The sequence below is a fragment of the Castor canadensis genome, chromosome 17 (genome assembly GCF_047511655.1).
Source record: "Castor canadensis chromosome 17, mCasCan1.hap1v2, whole genome shotgun sequence".
Taxonomy (NCBI): Eukaryota; Metazoa; Chordata; class Mammalia; order Rodentia; family Castoridae; genus Castor; species Castor canadensis.
In genome coordinates this window covers 3,569,035-3,593,700 of record NC_133402.1, presented here as the reverse complement: position 1 = coordinate 3,593,700, position 24,666 = coordinate 3,569,035, and the positions used below count along the sequence as shown (strand labels likewise).

The 24,666-nt window shown below is 45.5% G+C and overlaps 1 protein-coding gene and 1 non-coding gene across 9 annotated transcripts in view; both read left to right on the top strand.

Annotated features, from left to right (window-relative positions):
- Positions 1 to 12,176, top strand: part of Srl (sarcalumenin) — a 51,358-nt gene extending 39,182 nt beyond the window's left edge. For 7 of the 8 annotated variants that reach the window (XM_074060295.1, XM_074060293.1, XM_074060297.1 and 4 more), the window contains 4 exons: positions 783 to 878; positions 5,724 to 5,840; positions 7,021 to 7,254; positions 8,967 to 12,176. In XM_074060295.1, the coding sequence (XP_073916396.1) occupies positions 783 to 878; positions 5,724 to 5,840; positions 7,021 to 7,254; positions 8,967 to 9,778 (1,259 nt within the window). In that variant the 3' untranslated portion in view covers positions 9,779 to 12,176. The remainder of the gene's footprint in view (positions 1 to 782; positions 879 to 5,723; positions 5,841 to 7,020; positions 7,255 to 8,966) is intronic. The other variant, XR_012443280.1, reaches the window with a different exon arrangement.
- On the top strand, positions 3,831 to 4,021 carry LOC141418753 (U2 spliceosomal RNA). The gene has a single exon (XR_012443398.1). It is a non-coding gene; the product is annotated as a U2 spliceosomal RNA (small nuclear RNA).
- Positions 12,177 to 24,666: the final 12,490 nt, after the last annotated feature.

Here is a 24,666-nt window from a genome sequence, read left to right as displayed (position 1 = left end):
TCCCAGGGCTACCGACTGTAGGATGGGCCGACCTCCGTCCTCTGGCAGGGAGGATAGTTAATAAGAACTTATCCCATTTACTTTGATTTTTAGTGTACAAAGCTGCTTCATGTCTGGTGTTTCATTTCATCCTCATAATGATCCAAGGATTTCAGCGGGACTGGTTGTCCTCTCTTAACCCATATCTAGGCAAGCTCACGGCAAGCAGTGATTTACTCTTGGCACGCAGCCAGAGAGTGGCAAAGCAATGGCTAGAACCTTGCTAGCCTGACCCTTGGTCCCATGCACACCCAGCCACTCCCAATCATTCTGCTTTCCCAGGAGAACACACAGCATTTCTGGATCCTCCCAGAAGCACTGGGGGTGCAGTAATGGATCAAAGCAAGGGTGGCCATGCTGTGTCTGGGCCTAGGGCAGCACAAGCAGAGATGCACAGCGGAGAAAGACACAGGATTCTGTCTCCCAAAGAAAGGGCCTTCAGTTAGGCTGCAGGATTGGTCAATGTTTCTGGACACACTAATGAGGTGGGGAGGGAGCAGAGAGGTTTCAAAAAGAAAAAAGCACAGGAAGCTTTGCAGGGTGTATAGGAGAATGTTTTTGGTTTGAGAATTTCTGAGGTTTGGGATGTAGACCAGTTTCCTCCACAAAGTCTCTGGGCTGCAAATGGCCCCTGCTCCCCACCAGGCAGGTAGAGCTGTGTGGGTGTGAGATTGCTACACAGTGAAGAACAGCCTAGAGTCTGTCTTGCCTGGCGCTTTCCCCTCACTCCTCTCTGCCCTCAGCGGTGCTGCAGCGGCTGCGGAAGATCTACCATGCATCCATCAAGCCCTTGGAGCAGTCTTACAAGTACAACGAGCTTCGGCAGCATGAAATCACAGGTACAGCAAGAGCTTGAAGTCAGGGTTGCACCTCTGACCCACCTAGACCACCCTGGTGCCCACATGAGCTCACAGGCTCCCCACATGAGATGTGCTTGGATACCAGGGACCAAGCTCTCCTGAGGAGTGGACAGGACAGACACCTCAGTCCTGTGGAGCACACTGTCATGGAGGAGTGCTTAGTACTGTACAAGGGTTTGACAAACAGCATTTCATTGTTAAGCACTCAGTAGCACAGACTTGGATTTCCAAGGCAATGATGCCAATGTGCTCAGGAGCCCTCAAAGGCATCCTGTTCACTTAGGGATCATGTCTGAGTCCTCTGATTGGCTTGAATTCCTCCCTTCATCCTTATTGCTCTTTCTGGGTAGATTCCCTTGGGCCTGAATTCTTACTTTGTTTTGCTTTGTATTTATAGGGATGTGGTATATAGTCCAGGCTGACCTCAAACTCTTAATACTCCTAACTCTGCCTCTCAAGTGCTGGGATTTCAGGTGTGTGAACCACTACACCCTGCTAAGGCCTGAGTTCTTTTAAAAATAGTTTCTTTTTTCTTTTATGCAGCATTGGGGTTTGAACTCAGGGTCTTGCACTTGCTAGGCAGGTGCTCTACCACTTGAGCCACGCTGCAGCCCAGTTTTGCTTTAGTTATTTTACCTTGTGTTTTTGCCAGGGCCTGGACTGGACTGTGAACCTTCTATCTACACCTCCCACATAACTGAGATTATAGGTGTATGCAACCCTGATCTAAAAATTAGTTTTCAAAATGATGAAAATAAGACATATTTGTGCCAAGTATGCACTATTCCTCAAATAGTACAGGATAGTATAAATTGAAAATAAAATTCCTTTCTTTAAAAATTTTTTTAATTTTAATTAGCAAGTAATAGCTGTACAGGGGAATACACTGTGATATTTACATATATGCTTACAATATATCTTAAATTTACCCCCTCCATCCGTTCTCTCTCTTTCCCGCCTTCCCTCTTCTTAGAACTATTTCAACAGGTTTCATTCTTCTGTTTTCATATATGACTGTAAAATACATCCACCATATTCACCCTCATTCACCCTTTCCAAATGCCACCCCCCTCTCATTGGTACCCACCCTCACAAAAGAGCTATACAATTCTATTCTTAATATCCAGCTTCTCTAATTTCATTCCCAGAGACACCTACTGTCACAGTTTCTTGTGAATGCTTCCAGACATTTCCTCTGCATCTGTACACATAGAAAAGTATGTCTTTTTTATACACAGGATCATATTATTCTGACTGTGTGTATGTTTGTGGATATGTGCATACATGCACATGTGTGCATGTATATACATCATGGTGTGTGTGTGCTCACTTGTTTATGCATGTATATGGATGCTGTGTGTGTGTGTGTCATCTGTAGAATTTTCTTTATTCTTCTGGTGGCTACTTGATCCTCTCCTTCATAATGCACCATGCTTTGCATAGCCAGTACCCTCCTGAGGGGCAACAGGGTACTTTCCATTTTCCATCTTTAAAAATGTTTCAAACCACCCTAATCATTGTGTATGTCATGCAAGTATATTTGTAGGTTATGTTTTTAAAGTGTAACACTGGAATTAAACATTTTGAAAGTTGTTGCCAAATTGCCTTCAAGCAGACCAATTTGTACTCATTAGAACCATAAAGGAGAGTTCTTGTTTTCTCATAGCTATGTCATTTTTAAAAGTATTACTCATCATTGCAGTGCTGGGGATGTAACCCAGCCCTTCATACAGGCTAGGAAGGTGCCCTACCACTCAGCAACATCCCTAGCTACTGTTACTCATATTTTAAAGCTTTCACAATGTTTTATAATTCCTTCCTCCCTCCTTCTCTCTGTTCCGGACTCTGGGTGGTACTTTCCGGACTTGGTTCTCTGAACAGCTTCCTGAATGACCTCCTGTCCCTCCAGGCTCATCATTGACCTCCCACATATGTCCACAACGCCCCCTGCTGTGGAGATCTGGAACAGCAGCTCTGGGAAGCCCTGTCTGTGGTCTGTCTCAGAACTTGCAGGTCCAGCACTGGCCTTGGCATTTAGCTGGGCCTGTAAAGAGACTTTCAGTGAAATCTCTGGCTATGCATAAGAACTTCTGCCACTCTCTCAGCCTTCCTCATCCTCCTGCCCCAGCCAGATGGGGGTCTCTCGTGTATTTACAGGCAGGGAAGGAAGGGGTGGGGCTTTTCAGCAATGCATATATGCCATCCACTTACAAGATGTCATCTTTTAGGACTTAACTTCACTCCAGAGAAAGAAAACCAGAGCATCAAAAAGCCAAATACAAAGACAGCGTAATGAAACACGCACTGTTTGATAAAGGCGGGAATGGAAATACAATGGAGGGACTGGACTTGTTCCAGGTACACTGTAGGAATGAATTGGATCATCACAATGAAATCTCCTTGTATTGTTAATGTCATACATAGTGTGGTAGTTCAAAAATCAGATAGAAAATTCTAAAGCCAGGTACAGAAGAGGAAGCATACGGTACTCTCTGTAAAAACAGAGAGGATATGATATCTACAGCACTGCTTATATGTGCATTAAGGTGTCTTTAACAGTTGGATGCCAGTGGCTCACACCTGTAATCCTAGCTACTTAGGAAGCTGAGATCAGGAGAATTGTGGTTCAAGACCAGCCTAGGCAAATAGTTCTCGAGACCCCATCTTCAAAATAATCAGACCAAAATGGACTAGACATGTAGCTCAAGTGGTAAGAGCGCCTGCTTTGTAAGCAGGAAGCCCTGAGTTCAAACTCCAGTCCCACTTAAAAAAAAAAGAAAGCTCTTAATGTGTCAGAAATTAGCACTGGTACCTGGTACAATGGTTAATGTGCATCTCTTCAGGAGGCTGAATGAAGCAGGAGGATTGAGAGTTCTGGTCAGCCCGGGCTACCTAGTGAGACACTGTTTCAAAACAACAGCAAAACTAGAACTCATTTCTCGACTTTTCAGCTAAGATCAAGTGTAGTATCTGTTCTTTTCAGTTTAATATGTGATACATCCTCTATCTGAGGAAGATATCTTAAATGGATTTTTGGAGCAGGGAGCTGGAATAGGAGCTTGTTCAGTTTATTCCATGCATCAACCTGGTATTGCAATACCTCCAGGAACAGTATATCCCCTCCTAGAACTATGGTTGCTATTTTAGAAGATATTCTTTTCTGGACTTACAAGTAAGGCTCAAAAAAAAAAAAAAAAAGAAAAGAAAAAGAAATCGGCCCTGGTGCCAGGTGCCACAGTGTGCATCTGCAGTCACGGTTCCTCCAGAAGCTGAGGTAGGACGATCACTTGAGCCCAGGAGTTTGGAGACCAGCCTGGGCAACATAGTGAGGCTTTGTCAGAAAAAAATTAGCAGTAGTTACCTATTATAACTATTAGAGAGGATGTTATGGCCCAGAGAAACTGGGGACAAAGATAGTGATGAGTCTTTTCATTATATATATTTTTATACTTCTGACATTTTTTCATTTATTTATTTGCAGTTTGAACTCAGGGCTTTGTGCTTGCTAGGTGTGCTCTACCATTTGAGCCATGCCTTCAGTCCTACTATGGACTTTTTAGCCAAGAAATTAAGTTAGATTATAAGAAATATATGAAAAAGTAGGGTCTACCATTTTAAAGACTATCTGAAGGCTCAGGAAGACAAAGAACTTTGGTGCTCACTTGTGCAGGACTGAGAGTTCAGAGAAGAGCTGAGAAAGCAGAGGTTGCAAATCAGCAACAAGATCAACTGCATCTTGTGTTGAAAGTCTCTTACTCTCCTCTCCCTAGTCGTGCTTTTTCATTTTAATTTTTCATTTTTGCAATACTGAGGATGGAACCCTGGGTCTTGTACATGCTAAGCAAGTGCTCTATCACTGAGCTACACCCTGAGATCTCCTGTACCTTCTTTTGAAAACACTAGAGAACTCTGATTTTTTTCCTTAGGGACCAAGCTGGAGTAACTCAGCCAGTGTATGCTCCCCAGCATGGCCTCTAGAAGGACCAGGGACACAGGGCTCAAGAATCCAAGGACTAGTCTTGAATATAAGGATCAGTGTTTGCTTTTGGACACTGGCTAATTTGACATGTATTTTGGAGCCTAATATTTGAGACCTTAGTGCCTAAGGTTGGGCTGAGTCTGAGGTGGGGATTTGGGGAGTCACAACGAAAAGGAGAGGAGAGGAGAGTTGCAGAGCTGGAGACAGGCAGGGCAGAGTCCAGATAGTCTAAGATTGTGTAAGTTTCTTCCATATCCTTTTTCTCTATTTTTAATCCAGGCAGCAGAAATTAACTCTCTCCATGTGGAAGCTCTGCCCTCCCTTTCTATGAATCATACTCCTTCAGATTTAGCCAGGAGACCTCACCTGGAGTGAGCACTGAGACAGTGATACTTCGCTTAGATCTTCCTCCTGGTGCAGACAGAGGTGCCAAGGATCTGGGTAAAGTCAAAACAGTGACTTTTCAGCCAGGCACCCATAGCTCATGCCTGTGGGAAGCTGAGATTGGGAGAATTACAGTTCGAGGCCAGCCCGGGAAAATAGCTCACAAGACTCTATTTCCAAAATAACCAGAGCAAAATGGACTGGAGGTGTGGCTCAAGTGGTAGAGAACCTGCTTTACAAGCACAAATTCCTGAATTCAAACCCCAGTCCCACTGGAAAAATAATGACTTCTAGTGTTTTAACTAAGAGAATACATTGATCCATGCAGATCTACACGGATCCATGTAGAATCCCACAACTCAGTTGGATGATGGTTGGGAGTGGAGTGCTTTGGAGAATAGAGCCCCTCCTACAGTAAGAATCATAGTTATTTCACTTGTTTCTATTCTTGCTGCCCACAGATGGGGAGATTACTTCCAAACCAATGGTGCTGTTCCTGGGACCGTGGAGTGTTGGCAAGTCCACCATGATAAACTACCTCCTTGGATTGGAAAACACTCGCTACCAGCTCTATACAGGTAAGAGATTTTTTTTTTGATGGCACTAGGATTTGAACTCAGAGCCTCATGTTTGCTAGGCAGGTGCTTTACCACTTGAGCCATGCCTCCAGCCCAAGAATTTATTTTTTATGTGTATAATTGTTAATATTTGAATGTCACATGTGAAAACACTATTAAAAATTAAAACATGTATGAATGTCTTCGAAATAATAATGAAAACTATATTCAGCAAACCAGCAGCCACACTATGCTTGTAACAAGAGCATTATTCGCAGTAGTCAAGAGCAGAAGCCACACAAATGTCCACAGACAGATGAATGGATGACCAAAATGTGGTCTGTGTATACAATGGAATGGTACTCAGTCTTCAGAAGGAATGCTGCATGCTATCAGAATGCATCAGACATACGTGACACATGCCAGCTGTGGGTAAACTTGAAGACATTATGCTAAGTGAAATAAGTCAGGCACAAAAGGACAAATGCTGCAGGATTCCATTCCTCTAAGGAATCTACAAGTAGGAAAGTTCACAGAGACAGAAAGTCGAAGAGAGGTTGCTGGGGGCTGGGGAAGGGAAAAAAGGGGAGGGAGTTTCAGTTTGGAAAGATGAAAAGTTCTGAGATGGATGGTGGTGATGATGGCATATCAATGTCAATGTACTTAATCTCACTGAATTCTACATTTAAATATGGTTAAAATGGTAACTTTTATGTTAATGTGCATTTTACCATAATTATAAAAGAAAAAAGAAGCTGAACTGTGTTCACCTTCTCATGGCTCACACTATAATCCTAGTTATTCAGAAGACAGAGACCGGGAGGGTCTTGGTTGGAGGCTGGCCCAGATAAAGAAAGTCAGCAAGACCAAATCTCAACCAATAAAAAGCTGGGTGTGGTAATGAGCACCTGTCATCCCAGCTATGCAGGCAATGTAAATAGGATGATGGCAGTCCAGGCTGGCTTGGGCATAACAAATAATGAAAAATAACGAGAGCCAAAAGGGCTTAGAGCATGGCTCAAGTGGTAGAGTGCCCGCCTGGCAAGTGTGATACCCCGAGTTCAAACCGCAGTTCTGCCAAAAACAAATAAACAAATAAAAGAAGCTACTAGCGTAGCAAACCAAACCTTCCTTCCACATCTTTTGTAGTTGTGTGTCTCACAGAGATCAGTGTTTTCCCACATCTCACTCATACTTGCAGGTGCTGAGCCCACCACCTCTGAGTTCACGGTCCTCATGCACGGGCCCAAGCTGAAAACCATCGAGGGCATTGTCATGGCTGCCGACAGTGCCCGATCCTTCTCACCCCTGGAGAAGTTTGGCCAGAATTTCCTGGAGAAGCTAATTGGCATTGAGGTTCCCCACAAACTTCTGGAGCGGGTCACTTTTGTGGATACACCAGGCATTATTGAGAACCGCAAACAGCAAGAGAGAGGTAATTTAGTGGCCATTTCTAAAGGGCAGGAGCTCTCTTAGAAAACTGTCATCCACAGTGACAGACGGGGGTATGGGAGTGCATGCAGCAGTGTTTTCTGAGGGCAGGAAATGCATTCTTTACTTCCTCCTCTTTCCATTGCTCTGCTGTCACTTGGATTTTGGAGAGCCTAGTTCTCCCACCTTTCTCAAGGACTGATTTAGTTTAGAGATGGCCAGCATTTTCCTAGGGAGAATACCAGGCTTCTTTCCAAGACAGTCTAGAAGTCCAGACTGGAGCTGCAGCTGAGTTGTCCTTGGGAGGCCCAGTCTGTCTTGGCCAGTGAGGGGCCTGGGTTGATGGGATCTCAATCAGGTATATTTGATTTCTGGCTAAACTGGGTCTGGGGCTCCTGGACTTCCTCTGTGTTCCCTTTAACTTTTCTTATGCCCAGTTTCTGCTTTGTCAGTCCTGTTTCAGTCTAAACTTGTGTCAGGCTTTCCAGAACCCTGCTTGTCTCCAGGTGGCAGAGGAATGCCACTTGGGTCTGGCAAGCATGAGGTAATGGCATAGGCTTCTGAATACTGTGGTAACACAGCTTTCTGCATCGATGAGTCCTAAATGGGGTAGTCATAGGACTGTGTGGCCAGACGGCAGGTCTTCGTTTATAGTTATGACTCCTGTTTGGGTTATACCCAAATCCTGTTTTATTAGTAACAATATCATTAGTCATAACTATAGTAACAAATTAATCTTATTGTATCCCCATTGTGTATTGGATAATTTTATACATTATTGGTTTGTCATCGTAAAAAAAATTCAGTGTTTTCAAGATAGGTGTTCCTCATCTCCTCAATTTGTAAATAAGAAAATTAAAGAAATATGAAGCAAAAGGAACTTAAACTAACCCAGGTATCAGTAGTGTATGTCTGTAATCCTAGCTACTTGGGAGACTGAGATGGGTAGGATTTTGTTTCCAGGTCAGCCTGGGCAAAAAAGTTTTTGAGACCCCACTCAATAGAAAGAAGCCAAGCCTTTCATCATCCCAGCAGGGAAGCATAAAATAGGATTGTAGCCTAGGAAAAAAACGAGACCTTATCTTCAAAATAACCAGAGCAGGAAGGGCTAGAGATGTGGCTCAAGCAGAACAGCACCTATGTAGCAAGTAAATTCTTAGTTTAAACCTCAGTACACACACACACACACACACGAACTAAACTATATTAGGCACCCCTATATGACTGGCAGCATTAATTAGGTGCTTTCGTATTTTATAACAACATAGTAATCTTCATGTCAGCTTCTGTATTATTACTCTTCCTGTCATTTTGTAGCATTTACCAACCAGGTGGTCAGTGGCAAACCCCAAATTCTAGTCCAGGTCTTGACACGGTGTCTACATTTCTTTCCCATAAATTAGGCATCCTCTCACATTCTTCCAGTTCTTTGATTTCTTCTTTTAACATCTTTGCCATTGCCCTAGATCTTTTTAGACATTTTGAAAGTCTCCATTTTGAGCAAATATTTTGCTTCTCTGGAGATTTAGATTCCTCTGTAGATTAAAGTAAGGATCAGACTGTTCTTGGTTGAAGGTTGACAAAGGGTAGAAGACATGCAATTCATTTTGCATGCTGTGACTTCTTTCAACATACAAAATGGTCTGGTTCAGAAGGGAGGTTAAGGGCTTTGCATGAACCCCACTCATCTTGACTTCTCATTCCTGTCTCCTCAAGGCTACCCCTTCAATGATGTGTGCCAGTGGTTCATTGACAGAGCCGACCTCATCTTTGTCGTCTTTGACCCCACCAAGCTAGACGTGGGTCTGGAGCTGGAGATGCTCTTCCGTCAGCTGAAGGGACGTGAGTCCCAGATAAGGATCATCCTGAACAAGGCTGACAACCTGGCCACCCAAATGCTCATGCGGGTGTATGGGGCCCTTTTCTGGAGCTTGGCTCCTCTCATCAATGTCACAGAGCCCCCTCGGGTTTACGTCAGCTCCTTCTGGCCACAAGACTATAAACCCGACACTCACTGGGAACTGTTCCTCAAAGAAGAGATCTCGCTCCTGGAAGACCTGAACCAGGTGATCGAGAACAGGTTGGAGAACAAGATCGCATTCATCCGTCAGCATGCCATCCGGGTCCGTATTCACGCCCTCTTGGTTGACCGCTACCTGCAGACTTACAGGGAAAAAATGACCTTCTTCAGTGATGGAGAACTGGTCTTTAAGGACATTGTGGAAGATCCTGATAAATTCTACATCTTCAAGACCATCCTGGCAAAGACCAATGTCAGCAAATTTGACCTTCCCAACCGTGAGGCCTACAAGGACTTCTTTGGCATCAACCCCATTTCCAATTTCAAACTCCTCTCTCAACAGTGCTCTTACATGGGAGGTTGTTTTCTGGAGAAGATTGAGCGGGCCATCACTCAGGAGCTTCCCAGCCTCCTGGGTAGTCTTGGGCTTGGGAAGAATCCAGGTGCTTCCAACTGTGACAAAACAGGGTGTGGCGAGACCCCAAAGAATCGCTACAAGAAGCACTAGGTTGGGTATAGCCTTTCTTTCTCGGGTCCCTGTTGATGAATGAGCTTGTGTCCTAAATGTCTGAGAAGTCCTGGTTTATTAACCCTTTGAGCCACACTGGTGAGGATCAGTGTACATTGGAGAATTGGGAATTCATTGAGGTTGGTGGTGGGGGCAGGTGCATGGATCTGGGGAGGAGAGTGGAAACTGTGAATTATAGTGTGCTTGTCATATTGCTTCAGTGAGGAGGCCTGGGTGAGGCACCCAGGCTTCCTTTGCTTTTCCTGGGTTCTGTCTTGGAGGGACAGAGAGCAGCTAAACTGTAGTGCATATTAATTCATGAAGGTCAAATAAGCTCTATGCAGCTGAAATTCCTTTTTCCCTGGTAAGCTAGGTGAATAGTGTAACCTGAGTAATGGAGCTCTCAAGTCTGTGTCACCTCCTTCCACACATAGTCTTGTTGTTCCCCATCCCTCCTATGCTCTTTCCCAGGCCGAGTCCTTTCAGCAGTGGACAGTCTCTTGGGTTTAAATCTACCAGGGTTTTGAGCCCATCCCTGGAAACTCTTGTTTCCCCAAAAGGTGAAGCAGTGGCTTGCCCACCAGCACACTGGAAGAGGATAAGAGTTCCCAGGTGAGGGTGACGTTCTTCCTCCCCAAGTGCCATTTCTGTGATGTCTCAGCTGGGGAGCTTAGATACTTCACCAGCCCCAAGAGTAAGGTGTATTCGGGTAATTCCCTTCTTAAAACTGATTTACATGAAGGTACTAGAAGGGCTCAGGGGGTTAGTTGGTTTGCAGTGTGTCTTTGTCTATTGCATGTCTTGGAAAATTCAGATCTCAAAGGCGCTGGGTTCAGAGAGGACAACGGAGGCCTTGTCTCTTGTCCCTGGGGACATCTCTGAATAGCCAGCCTCTCCCAAGTTTAGCTATTTCCACAACTTCTCTGTGGAAGCACTTGGCAGAGGAGTTGCCCTTTCCAGTTCCCATTACCATGGCTTTTCCTTTCCTTTCCATTCCCTGATGCACCAACACTTAAAACTCAAGAAAATTTTCCTAGGATCAGAACCAGTCTCAGTCACTCGGTGTTGGTGGCAACCAAAGCCTAAGGCTCATCCCACCTGTGTGTGATGCAGACATCTGCTAAATGCACCACAGGAAAATCAGGGCCTTCAAACACCAGTGGGTGTGAATTTATGTGGACATCACCAGAGAGAGAGATTGGGGAGATGACATACCCAAGGGCACAAAGAAAGGACTCATCGAGAGTCCTGCAAGGCCAGCGTACACTGCCACCTTGGAGGGGTGTGGACATGAACAGCCTTCTGATGGAGCATGCAAGATGAAGTCTCTGTGCATCCAGAAGAGGCCAGGGCTACCTCAAGGGACTCCTTTCAGCACAGCTGGCAGCTCCTTTTGGAAGTAAGCTGTCTTGGAGGCCTTGACTTGGTCTTAGTATCCACCAGCACCAGAAAGTAATCTAGACCAGAGGGAAAGCGGAGAGAAGGCTAAGCCAGACTTACTTCCTCTGAGGATCAGTTAGTATACACGGACTGGTGACCAGTGGGGTTCACATGGACAACCACAACTTAGGAGTTCGCGTTTCTCAGAATTCTTAGCTGTCCAGTGGCTGCTACAAGGGAGACTGCTGCTTTGGGGTCTGTGTAGGGTCTGGTATCTCCCAACACAGAGCCAGAGGCCTCAAAGCTGCCAGGACACTGTTTCCAACGAGCAAGTCAACAGGAAAAGAAAAGTGAGTTCGGTAAGGGCCCATCCATGATGCCTAGTGGCCAGGGCAGATGTGCTGCAATCTGTCTTGGACTTTTCTTCTCATTAAAACAAACAAAAATTCCCTAGCCCCTTCCTCCTTCTCCATCGCTTGCCCTTTTGGGAGACTGTCCTTCCCACCTTTCTTCTTCGTGCTCCTCATGCCTTTGGGCTGCTTTTGGTGTATTTTTTTCTCAATGCAGTCAGGGAAATAAAAAATGTGGAACTGTATGGGCCTTGTCATAGCTTTGGGGGAAGCAGGTGGAATGAGGCTAATAAATTCAAGCAATATTTGTATTTTGGGGAGTGCACCTTGTTAGTTTGCCCCCTCTGGATTTTTCCTTTCTCCATTTCTTTTCTTTTTCTCTCTTCGTTCTGTTCTTCTTCTCACATGCTGACTAACCTTTCCTATACTGTCCGTAGGCCTATTGATCTCTCAGCACAGGTTCTCGGACCTTTTCTCTGCCCAGCTCTGTGCAGATGGATTTCAAGCAGAATTCTGAGTCTTTGGGACAGGGGGCTGGGAACTAGAGATTCCCCAAAAGGAGTACCTTTGAATGTCTGTGCCAGATCAGTAGCTGACCCTTTCCAGTGTTCTTTCCATTCTGATTTCAGCAGGAAGAACGTCTCAATAAAGTTCCAGTCTCTCTTTAATACCGTGTCCTTCCTGATTGTCTCCAGCCGGGTGATCCTCTTATTTTTCTTTTATCTGGAAGAGCATAGTCATTTTCAAGCTTGTTTGAGGTAGGACGGAAGTTTATAAATTGCTTGCTCTTCTTTTGGATGTTTTCTGACACCTTCTTTTGCTAGCTCCTTCCTGCTTTAGCCTGCCAGGTGTTGAAGAGGAGTCACTGTCCCCGCTGGCCATAAAGCCACAGCCCTCTTTTGTGTAGTAGGAAACCTGAAGAAGTACTCTCTCTCCTCAGCACCTCACTCCATCATTTTCTCTGGCATCCAGGGTGGCAGCGCTGTCACATGGGGGTTATTTGAAACTTTTGTCCCCAGATCCCTCACAGAGGTGGCTCAGGCTATAATACCATTTGGCTTACAGCCTCCACAGCATAGTTGCCTCATGACCCCCAGGCTCCAGGTTCCATTCCGGCTTAAGGTCTGCAGGAATGGTAGGGATGATCATCTGCCCTGGCTACTCCAGAAAGTGAGCACCCCTCTACCTGGTGAAGGTGTGCCTCCTGCTTGTACCTGTCTGTAGAGATGCAGAATGCATCCCCGACTCCCTGAGCTGGCGCCCTTTCCACGACATTTCCTTGTTTCTGGCGTCCTGTTTAGAGCAGGGCTTCTTTAATTTTGAAGTTCTCCTTGAGGAAACTTCAAGAAGTTTCACACCATGGCATGAAGGTCAGTTTGAAAGGAAAAGAACTGGGTCCTGGGAAGGAGGTGGAGGTTGGAAAGAATGAAAAAGGAAGAACAAGACCTGCAGACCCAGGCCACCACCCATGCAGTCATGTGAGAGAGGGTGCCAGATTTAGTGGCTGTGGCAGACGTCTCTGGGTTCCCCCAGCTTGGGAGGGGCTGATTTTATTGCTGAGTGAGCAAACAAGGGCCATGCTCTTCCTTGCCCACCTCCTGACTAGGAGAAGGCTGTGGTCCACAGCCCACAGTCTTGAACAGCTGAGCAACCTTACCTAAGTAAGGCCTTGCCTGTTTGCTCACCCCCTCCAGTCTCTTTCCCACCCAGAAAAATAGAGGTTTTCCTCGGAAGAGGGAAGGCAGGTGAGGTCTGTTTTGAAAAGACAGACATATGCCAGATCCTGCTTCAAAATACGCTGTTTTACAGCCTCATACCCCCTACCACCTTTCTCTCTTATTGTGAGGGAAACAAACAGAAAACAGGGGGAGCAAAATCAAAGACTGTTCTAAACATTGCCAGGTAATAGGAGGGTTGAGAATGGAAAGTGTCTTTAAGGGCATGTGTAGGTATCATCTGGACATTACATGTGGTTATACATAGGATGGGTGTGCAAACACATGCATGTGAAGTCTGTGTGTGCAGAAGCAGACACAACGTGTGCAGAAGCAGATGCACATGTGCAATTTTGTGGCCAAATGATGTCCAGGTTCCTAGCACAGCGCCTGATGCATGGGAGCGCTTCACCTGTGCACCACTGAAATGAAAATGTGGGCATTGGAGGAATAAAGAAGGTGACTATGTTTTTTGTTTCATTTTTTTCTTTTGAGATCTTGCTATATAGTCCAACCTGGCCTCGAACTTGTGGTTCTCCCTCCTGCCTTGGTCTTTTGAGTACTGGGATTACAGGTGTGCACCACCACACCTGGCTTGGCTGTATGGTTTGTGTTGTGTGTAGATGGTCTTGGGGGAGAAGTATGTCTGGGGTTGGTAAGTGGCTGTGCTTGTGATGGAGTAATTATGTGAGTGTGTGGGAGTGGATTACAGATTATGGAAGAACATGTGTAGGCAGATGTGTGTAAGGTGAACCTGGATGGCCCACCCAGAGTGGAGATCCAGGAAGAGGTAGCAGTGGGAGGACATCTTGCCAGTCCCTGGCTTTGTAGCTGTGTCTTACCCCAGTGTTAGAAAACTCAAATACTGGCAACATTTCATGCCAGTTCTACCTTCTGTGACATTAGGCTCAAGCTTTTCCCAACCTAGGGAAATCTTAATTTTTCTCTATAGAGGACCATAAAGGCAATAAAAAAGAAACATTAGAGAAAAAGAAACTGAAAGTAATAACACAAGGCTGTCTGTAGGAAAGGTGTTTTCCACAAGTTGTGCCCACCTCTCATCCTAAGGATAAACTACCATGTACAAAGGGGCATTTTCTGTACCTGCTTGCACTATGGAGCATGTTACCTAATTTCCCACACTGTTTGTAGGAAAGGGAAGCAGTTTTCAAGCACTTCCTTTGTGTCAGGAACTGGGCTTCAGGCCTATAGGCATTATCACAATTACACCTAAGAATGGTGGAATGATCAGAATGGCTGCTACACTGGGGCTTTCTGTGCATTATTTCCTTTAAGCTGTACAATAACCCCATCGGGAGGTAGCTGGCTAGCACAGTTAAGAGAACAGACTGGAATCAGATTGTTGATCCTGGGCTTCCTCATTTGCTTGGCTTAGATAAATGACTAAACGTTCTCACTTTCCTTATTCAGAAAACGGAGATACTGATGGTTCCTCCCTCATGGGATTGTTGATTGTTGTGGGGATTAAATGATTTGCTATGTGCAATGTGCTTAGAACAGTACCCAGCTCACATTCAGAGAGAGCATTCAGTCACTATCAGTTGTTATTACTGTTGTCATTCATGTTTTACCAACGAGACTGATGGCCACAGTGATTGGGATGAGGGCATATTTACATATGGGAGGGCCAGGATTCTACCCAATACCTGACTCTTCCTCTGTGTAATGCTAGGTTACTTGCTCAGGGTTTTTAGGTGACACTGTATCTTTCTGACCCAAGTCTTTCCCCCTTCTTCACAAACTGGCAGATTCAGAATTGCCTCATTTTTTTTTTTTTTTTAATGATCAGTTAACATTTTGAATCTTGGTAAGTTAAAAAATTTAAAATATTGAAAAGTAACTTTCATCAGAAAATTAATTTGAGGACTGTTTCCTGAAAAAATACTTACAGGAATGATAAATCTTAACCTCATTGCATATTTTATCCTCCCTGTGATCATGTATAGTAGATGTAGGCAGGTATATTTATTATCCCTAAATCCAAATCCAAGGAGAAAACTGTACCTCCAGAGAAGTCCAGAAAGTTCTGCCCAAGTTCCTTCAAGAAATACATGAAAAGTAATACATGAAAAACCAAACCAAAAGGCAATTTTCTTATTTTCTACCCATTCCAATATTTTTCAACTATACGTGTATGTGTATATTTTTTTTGAGGCAGGGCCTCACTATGTAGCCCAGGCTGGCCTCTAACTTGACTCTTCTCTCTCAGCCTCCACAGTGCTCTAGTTGTAAGCATCTGCCTCCGTGCCTGAATCTACTAAGTCCTATTAGTAAACAGATAATTCTATCATTTTACTAAATTCTGATTTGCGCTAATCTGCAGTCTAAACTTGTGATGCCAATATAATTTTCTCACACATTAAAAAAAGTGATTTTGGGGCTGATGGAGTGGCTCAAGTGGTAAGAGCGCCTGCCTAGCAAGTGTGAGGCCCTGAGGTCAAACCCCAGTGCTGACAAAAACACAACAAAAAAGTGATTTTGTAGTTGTGAAAAGTGCAAAAATATTTGTTATATTTCCATTTTCTTAACACAATTTCAAAAGATTTGGAAGTTTTGTATATTTGTTAAAGGCATGGTTTCCCCTCTGGGGGAAGTAGCCATCTATATTTTATATAAAAGGATACAAGCTACAGGAAGGGGGCTGATTAGGGAAGTCCATCGGGATAAAGTAACATTTTCCAAACCCCAAATCAGAATACATGGTCAGACATAAGATTTACTTTCTCGTTTGTATATTTGTTTATTTGTTTTCAGGTGAAGTCTTGCTATATTGCCCAGGCTAGTCTCAAACTCCTGGACTCAAGTGACTCTCATGCCTCAGCCTCCTAAGTGCTTTTTCTTTTCTTTTCTTTTTTTGTGGTACTGGGGCCTAAACTCAGAGCCTACACCTTGAGCCACTCCACCAGCCCTTTTTTGTCAAGGGTATTTTCAAGATAGGGTCTTGCAAACTATTTGTCTGGGTTGGTTTCAAACAACGATCCTCCCAATCTCTGCCTCCTGAGTAGGTATAGGTGTGAGCCATCAGTGCCTAGTGTGCTATTTTATTTGAAAAGGATCAAAGCATATAAATTGTTAAATTTATTTAAACAGTAATTGATTACCTCTGCTGAGAAGACTCTATTTACAACATCAAGACTTCTCAGAGAATATCAGAATAGCAGAGTGAGGTGGTTCACACCTGAAATCCCAGCTACTTGGGAGGCAGAGATAGGAGGACTGACGTTTGTGGCCAGTCTGGGCAAAAAGTTAGTGAGATGCTCTCTCAAAGAACAAGCCAGGCTGCGCCTGGTAGCTTACACCTGTAATCCTAGCTACTTAGGAGGCCAAGATCTGGCGGGTCCCAGTTAGAGGACAGCCATGGCAAAAAAAAAAAAAGTTTGAAAGACCCTGTCTCAACCAATAAAAGCTAGATGTGATGGTACCCACCTGTCATCCCAGCTTCCCAGAAAGCATAAATGGGAGGATCTCAGTCAGACCCTACCTGAAAAAGAAACTAAAGCAAAAAGGGCTGAGAGTGTGGCTTGAGTGGGAGTGCCATGCGTTCAAACCTCAGTACTGCCAAAACCCAAAAAACAAAGAGCCAGTGCTGGTGGCTCATGCCGGTAATCCTAGCTACTTAGGAGGCAGAGATCAGGAGGATCGTGGGTCAAAGCCAGCCCAGGCAAACAGTTCACAAGACCCTATCTCAAAAAAACCCATCACAAAAAAGGGCTGGTGGAGTGGCTCAAGGTGTAGGCCCTGAGTTCAAACTCCAGTACTGCAAACAACAACAACAAAAAACCAACAAACTTGGAGAGGGAGTAGAATTTTAGTTACACTTTTAAGAGACAGACAAGTTCAGCAAGTCCCAGACTAGGGAGATGGATCCTGGGTAAGATCAAGAGTTTACACTTGTGAAGAGGTAGAACTCTGTGTGTGGCAGTGATAAGGCAGAAAGCAAGCCAAGGAGAGATGAGGCGAGTTAAGGAAAACTGGGCCTTAAGTTAAAGTCCAGGGAGTCTGGGCTTGAGGCCACTGCAGAGTGAGACACAGAAGACCCAACTGGCAATGGCACTGCGGTTGACTGCAGAGGCTAGAGTTTGGCACCCGGGATCCTACTGCCTGCCCCTGAACCTCCCGGGAGAGGGTACTCAGAGGGCCTCTGTTCTTTCCAACTCTGCCCTCCTCCCTAAGAGCTGGGAACCAGCTAATGGAGCCTCAGAGGGAGGCCTGCGAAGCCCACCTCGCCAATCTGGCCCTGCTTGGGAGCTCCTTTTGGCTCTGGGGTGTCCCTTCTCTGGATCCTTGTGATATCTGGGTACATACCATCTCTGTGGAGCCAGTGAAGATAACAGACCCTGCGAAAACGAGGTCACATTGTCCTACAGGCCTCTGAGGCCCTGCGAGGAGGACACAGGGGCTGCTGGTCCTCCATCTTCCCATCTCTTGTGGATGGGCTCCCTGGGAGCGCAGGGGCATGGGCACAGGCAGGGGCCGCATCCCGTTGGGCAACAAGGCTGGGAGAGATGGCACTCCTGGTCGGATCTGCAGCCACGACTTGCCCTTGTGATCGGGTCAGGAGGGAAGAGGGAAGGGGGAGGGGAGGGGTGCAGCCCGCGCCGAAGTCAGGCCACTGCTCCCACACTGCAGCTGGAGGGGCTTCAGCCTCCCCTAGTGCACCTCCTCTCCTTACTGGGGCCGGCATCAGGGCAATTCTGGACCGTGGTTCTGAACGTGGAGGAAGAGGACTCTGTGGCCTCGTTCCTCAAGCCAAGCTCTTTTCCTGCAAACAGCTCTCCCTAGAGTGGGGAGTCAGAACCCGACCCTGCCGATCGAACTGGTGGCTGCTCAGTCAGTCATTCATCCACAGACCTCCAGAAGAATGCAGCTGAAGCGAACCGCTTCCGGGAGCCACCGGCGCATGCGCACGGCCGCCGGAGTGGGCACCGCTCCGGTACTAGGCGTGCCAGCCGAGTCACGTGACCGCCCAAGCGCAGGCGCAGACGTGGCGTGCGGCGCCGGCGAGGAGCTGAGCCTCCCGGGTCCGGTGACTAGGTGCTGGGGGCGGACGGCAGCCCGACCGCCACAGCCTGGTCGCGAGTGCGCTCCTCGCGCCCGGCGTTGTTCCTGGGCTGGGGTTGAACGGGGCGCGAGCTCGGTGGCCGCCCTTTCAGCCATTCACCCACGCGCTAGAGGGCGCCGAGGAGGCCCAAGCCCGGGGCCAGCCCGGGGCCACCCTAGAGCCGAGACTGTGCCCCGAAGACGGGTGTTGCTCACACCCATCCCGGTTTGGTAGGCCGTGGGAGGGACCGGCCACCTGGAAGCCCTGGCAGGATCTCCAAAGCCCTGCTTTTGGACCCGCTAAGGAGCCGAGTTTGCTGTGGAGAGAACTTCAGAGACAGTTTGGTTCTTGCAGTTATTAGGGTGGTGTTTTCACCTGAGGCCAGCGCCCCAAGGTACAATAGGAAATGAGGATGTTAAGACATGATCTGACAAGACTGAAATCCCAACTGCCCTCTTCTGTCATTGAAAACAAGCCCTGTCCACCTAACCCTACTTCTGGGGGAGCCCACCTCGAGCTGTGGGGGACTGGGTAATATTCTGATTAAAATGGCTCTTGTGGCTACTGGTGGGCCTCTGAATCACAAATGCTAGGAGCTGGAAAGGATTTAAGGGATTGTGTAATATTCTTATCATTAGATATAGGTTAGGAGTGTAGCTCAGTGGTAGAGCACTTGCTTAGTATATGTGAGGCCCTGGGTTCCATCCCCAGCAGCAAAACAAAACACCCTCTTCCCCCCAAAAAAATCTGAAAAATCAAAAAAGAAAGGAAAAAGGTCGTTAGCATCTATTTGAAAAATGTCCAGTGGTAGGGATCTCAGTCCAGGGGACTTCATGTCTTCTAACAGGATGCAGGTTAATTTAAGGTCATTCTTCTGTCTTAGAAGCCAGGGATCTCCTCAGCATTTCCCAGTGCAGACACAAATCTTGTTTCTCTGGGCAGGCTGAGAATAGACTGTACAACTGCTTCCCTGCATGGCCCCATAGGTATGTTAGAACCTAGGAAGGGATTTCTGTGACTAAATGGGTTGGTCAGTTGGTTATTGAAAGGAAAAAGTTTGCTTTTAATTTCCTGGGTGGTGTTTTGACTGTTGCTTTGAAGTGGAGGTCATTTAGGCATCTGCTACCCTGACAGCCTGAGAGGAAAAAGAAACTCCTTGGAAAGGGATGGGTAAGAATGAGCTAGGCTGGGCACTGGTGGCTCACACCTGTAATCTTAGCTATTTGGGAGGCCAAGGTCGGAGGATCTTGGTTTGACGCCAGCCCAGGCAAAAAGTTTGGAAGACTGCATCTTAACTTACAGCTGAATGTGATGGCATGCACCTGTCTTGCCAGCAAAAGCCAAAAGCTTAAATAAGAGGATCACAGTCCAGGCTGGCCTGGGCAAAAATTGAGACCCTATCTCCAAAATAACCAGAGCAGAAAGGGTTGGAGGTGTGGCTCAAGTGGTATTTTCTGCCTAGCAAGTATGAAGCTCTGAGATCACACACACAGAATGAGCTGGTTGGGTAAATAAGGATTGCTGCTCAGCTGACTAACCTGCCCCTTCTTGCCTTCTTTAGTAGGGAGCTTTATTCCTTTTTGTACATCTTGGGTTAAACTTCACAGGGCACACAGTAGAGGCAAGGGATTGTAGCACAAAAGAGCTATGTTGCCCAGTTCCCTTATGCACATCCTTTTCTTGGGTTAAACTTCACAGAACACCTAGTAGGGGCAGGGGATTGTAGCACAAAAGAGCTATGTTGTCCCATCCATTTTACAGGCTAGGGAGCTGAGGCCTAGAAAAGGAAATGGTCCAGGGTCAGAGTGAGCTAGTAGTAGAGATGAGACTTAAATTCAAGTCTCATCCCCACATCTGTTCTCATTCTACACTTTGTAGGTTAGCATCCAGCAGAAAACAGATGGCCCATTTAAACTGGGTAATCTGAAGCAGAGTATAGGGAAGCAATTACTGATAGTGAAATATTCTGGGGCTGGTAACTGTGCTCTTTTCACCGCTACTTCTGGAGGCAGAGACGCTGTATGGAGAGTCACCTTACTGGATAGAGCTGGGATTTCGGGTCAAGGATTCAGGAAGGGAATTGGGGGAACAAAAACTGTCTTCACTTTCTTCCTCCCTGTGGTCTGTCAGGGCTTCCCATGCACCAAACAGAACTGGAAGTCAGGACAATGGAGTCTTGTTGTGGTTCAAACAGGACAGTTTTAGGGGACAGCACAGGGTGTAAAGGAATGAAGAATGTAGTTAGAAGGGCAGGTAAAGCATATCCAGCATAACATGCAATCTTGCTTCTAATATAAAGTTTACATTTGTATTTTAACTCTATGTAGTTTGTATTTCTTGAGCATTTACTCTGTTCCACGCATCCCCATGGTTTCATTGCATCTTCCCATAATCTCATATTTTCTCTATTTTGACAGATAATGAAACTGACTAATGAACCAACTTGAGGGTTAGAGGGCTGACAGAATCCCATATTGTAAATGGTAGTTCCACTATGAATGTTTGTGGAATGAAAGAAAGAATGAATGAGGAGCAAATATAGATAGGGTTAGGTGGTAGAACTCACTGAAGACACTTTGCCATGCCTGTCCTCCATGGGCTTGTGGAGGGTCAGTTGCAGGGACTGGAGGCTCTCTGCAGAGTTGAATCCCATGCCTATTGGTGGGACTGATTTGCAATAAGCCAGCTTCTTCAGGTTAAAAGAACAGGTATGGAAGTTTGAAAAAAATATCTTGGATTTATACTTGGCTTTGCTAGTGGAGGAGAGATTTTGCAAATAAAAATTTCTCTTTGAAGCCATCTTTACCCACCCCCTGATTTCTGATACCCCCACAATCTGGACAGGGGCCCAGGGTGCTGCCTCTCTCTCTGCTTAACTCCTACTCTCTGATCCACCCACAGCTCAGTTCTGCTAATTGCATTGCTGGTGTGGCTGTTGGAACCCAGTGTTCCTTAGGGATGAACTAACAAGTTTGGTGGGGAGAATTTTAGCAGCATCCCTAAAATGGTTGCTACAGAACAGAAGACTCAGTTTAAAAGTGTTGGGCTCTTTCCCCATTTTTCCTCTACTGCCACCATCTCCTCTCTTCAGAATTCCTTTTTTATTGGCCTTTTCTTTCCCAGAGGAAAGAAAGCCATTTGTTGATCCTAATCCAAGTTCCTCATCATGGAAAAGGAATGGAATATCCATTGCCTTTGTACTATGTGCCTAACACTGTGAGAGATGCTTCATATCTATTATTTAATTCCATGGCAGTCTGTTAGATAGAAAATAGGACCTTGCAGATGAGAGAACTCAGACTTTGTTTAAAGAACTTATTGAAGATTTCAGACATTTAAGGCTAGTGCTGGCATTTGAACTCTGGTTTAATCCCAAGATTCATCCTGACACACTTCTCATTCAGAATAAATCCTGCTCTGCAGTATTTGGGTTTGTTTTATATTTTGCTATTCAGAACCTTTTCCTCATGCCATTGTCTGTGTCCCTGGGGCTTGGGCATGTCAGATGTAGTGTTTGAACTTGCCTTTGCGGGTTTCCACATGGATTTGCCCTCATTTGATGACATGTATAGCCTAGGTACCCTCCTGTAAACCTTTGCTGGTGGTGAGTGCTCCATCTAGAGGCCATCTCACCTATTTCTACTGGTAACATGCAACCCAGCCCAACTCAAATGCCACTTTCCCCACAATGTCCCTCCAACTACTTCTGCCTCTAGATTCTCAAGCTCACTTTTGTAGGCCTTCCCTAAAGGATAAGTACATTCTCCCTGCGTTACAGTAATTTGGGTATGTACTTATTTTCTTTGTTGGAGGAGGAGTAGGGATTGTTGTGTGTTAGAATTTGAATCTCTCCAGTTCCTAACATGCTGTAAGTCACAGGGTACATTTGCATCGGGGGCTCTTTTATGGTGAAAAGAGTTTGCAGAGTAAAGATTTATCCCTCAACTTAGTGCATTGACCTTGCTTAAAACAAGATTCAACTGAAAGGCAAGTATCTTGGTTGAATCTAGGGTGGTGGTGGTATATCCAAAAAGGAGAAGTTCCTTGTGTTTTTTCCTGAGAGCTTCAAATGAAGAGGCACCAATAAGATCAGGCAGTGAACAGGCTGCTTAGAAAGAAGGCCTCCAGGTGCCATGTATCTTTCTTTCCAGATGGGGCCCAACAGAGTAGTGAGCTGTGTCCCTTGACCTTTATCAGGTGCTGCAGCTTTTCTGAAGCCATTCTTTTATGTTTGTTCAGATAGCAAAGGCCATCCTTCCTCTTGCTTTCATCACCAGTAATGAGGGAAACCTTGGCCATAACGACAGCCCTTCCTCCCTGGGACCTGAGTTGGCTCAGAGTACTCATTTCCCATATCACCCAAGGCAGACAGATGCTGGGCCCTTCAGCAGAGAACGGGTGTGGGCTGGGATGACTCACCTGGTCTGTTGCCGCCTACAGCTCGGCTAAAAGCCCTTGAGAAGCAAAACATTTCCTTAGAAGAGGCACAGAAGGCTCTCCTTAGAGATAGCAGCTTGGGTTCCTTTAAGTCTGCAAATATTGGTCATTGTCCTGATGTTGTCCCTGTGTTTCAAAGTCCAGGCCAGTGAGGAGTCATGCAGCAGGATGTTCATGGGAAACAAATAGAAGCAGCAACCTTTGAAATTAGTGCCCTGATGTGGGCATCAGATGACCTAAATTTTTAGTTGGGTTCTGCCAGGAACTCATGATACTTCCATGAAGGAAACACTTTTTTTTTTGTGTGTACTGGGAGGTTAGACTCAGAGCCTCACACTTGCTAGATAGGTGGTCTACCACTTGAGTCACTCAGCCACCCCTAGGTAAACTTTTTTTTTTGGTACTGGGCTTGAACTCAGGGCCTTTACCTTGAGCCACTCCACCAGCCCTGTTATTTTTTGTGAAGGGTTTTTTGAGATAGGGTCTTGAGAACAATTTGCCCAGGCTCGCTTTGAACCGTGATCCTCCTGATCTTTGCCTACAGAGTAGCTAGGATTACAGGCATGGGCCACCAGCATCTGGCAGTTCTGTTTTCTTTTGATCACCTCCTATTGTATTAAGGGTAGGGAGGGTTATGTGAAGCCAAAAAAAAAAAAAAAATCTATCCCCTATACAAGCTGATCTCTCCATCTGTAAATACAAGTCTGGATACTAAATCCTATATTTAGGTGTTTTGGAGTATGGAAGAGAAACTAGCTCATTCTTCTGAGGGGAAGTGAACAAGTGGGGTTAGATTTAACTGAAGAGATGCCACTTGAGCTATCCTTGAAAATGGCTAGGAATAAGGGCAACACTTTCCTGCTCTACTTGTAAAGCTGTCATCCCATGGTCTACTAGACTGTAGTAATCAGTCAACAGATGGGTTCTTGGTAACCCACAGTGTGTCCAGCCTAATAGAAGCTGGGGTAGGATATAGATGCCTCCTAACTGTTCTCAAGGAATAAGAAGACTGCTATGAGACAGCAAAACCATGATAGCCTACTAAAGGACAGAGAAGATGAGTACTTATGAGGACAGTTAGGATTGAGTGGTTCAGCCTTCAAATACCATACAACCCAAGAAGGAAGAAGGAACAAATGGTCTAGGTCTCTGGTTGCCTCCGGTGGGAGCTGGGTCTACCTAGATCTAACCCAAGGTTCTAAGCTGGATCCAGCTAGTCTTGGTGTGACCTTGGAGGTCAAGTAGCACTTTTTCGTGACTTTCATATAGGGCTATTTCCTATTATGCAAATGTTCATGGTTTCCCTAAATCCTTCTTCAAGGCCCAGGCCAAATGCTTCTTTTTTTTCTACCACCTGTCAAAATTGTTGCTATCTTCTCTGTTCCTCTACAGCCCTTTGCTAACAAGGTTATTGTTAAACTTGTTACATCTTGTCATATATTTGTGAGTGTTTTTGTCAGTTCCAGTAGATTGTGAGCTGCTTGTTAGCAGGGCCTATCTCTGATTTATTGTTCTAACTCCCAGTCACTAGCCTAGAGGGGGACCCTGCTCAGGAAGTGTCTGATAAACGGATGAACAACAAACTGTCTAACAGATTACATTCTTTCTGGTATCTCAGTTATATAGAATGGGTTCTATAAAAATAATCCTAAAACCAGAAGGGGAAGGTCCTGTTTTTGGGGGCCAATTTCTTTCCTTTTTTTTTTTTTCAACTTGCAAGGGGTCGTTCCCTTGTAAATAGGAGAAGGCCTTTATTTACTGATTTTTTTCATTTTTGTTACCATATATTCATTGTATGGGGGATTCATTGTGCCAATTTTGAATACAATGTACATTATCCATTGATTAGATTGCCCCACTATCTTCCCCCTCACAACCCCTCCCCACCCCACTTAAAGCAATTGCGAGAGGTTTCATTGCTCTGTTTCAGATATGTATATGAAG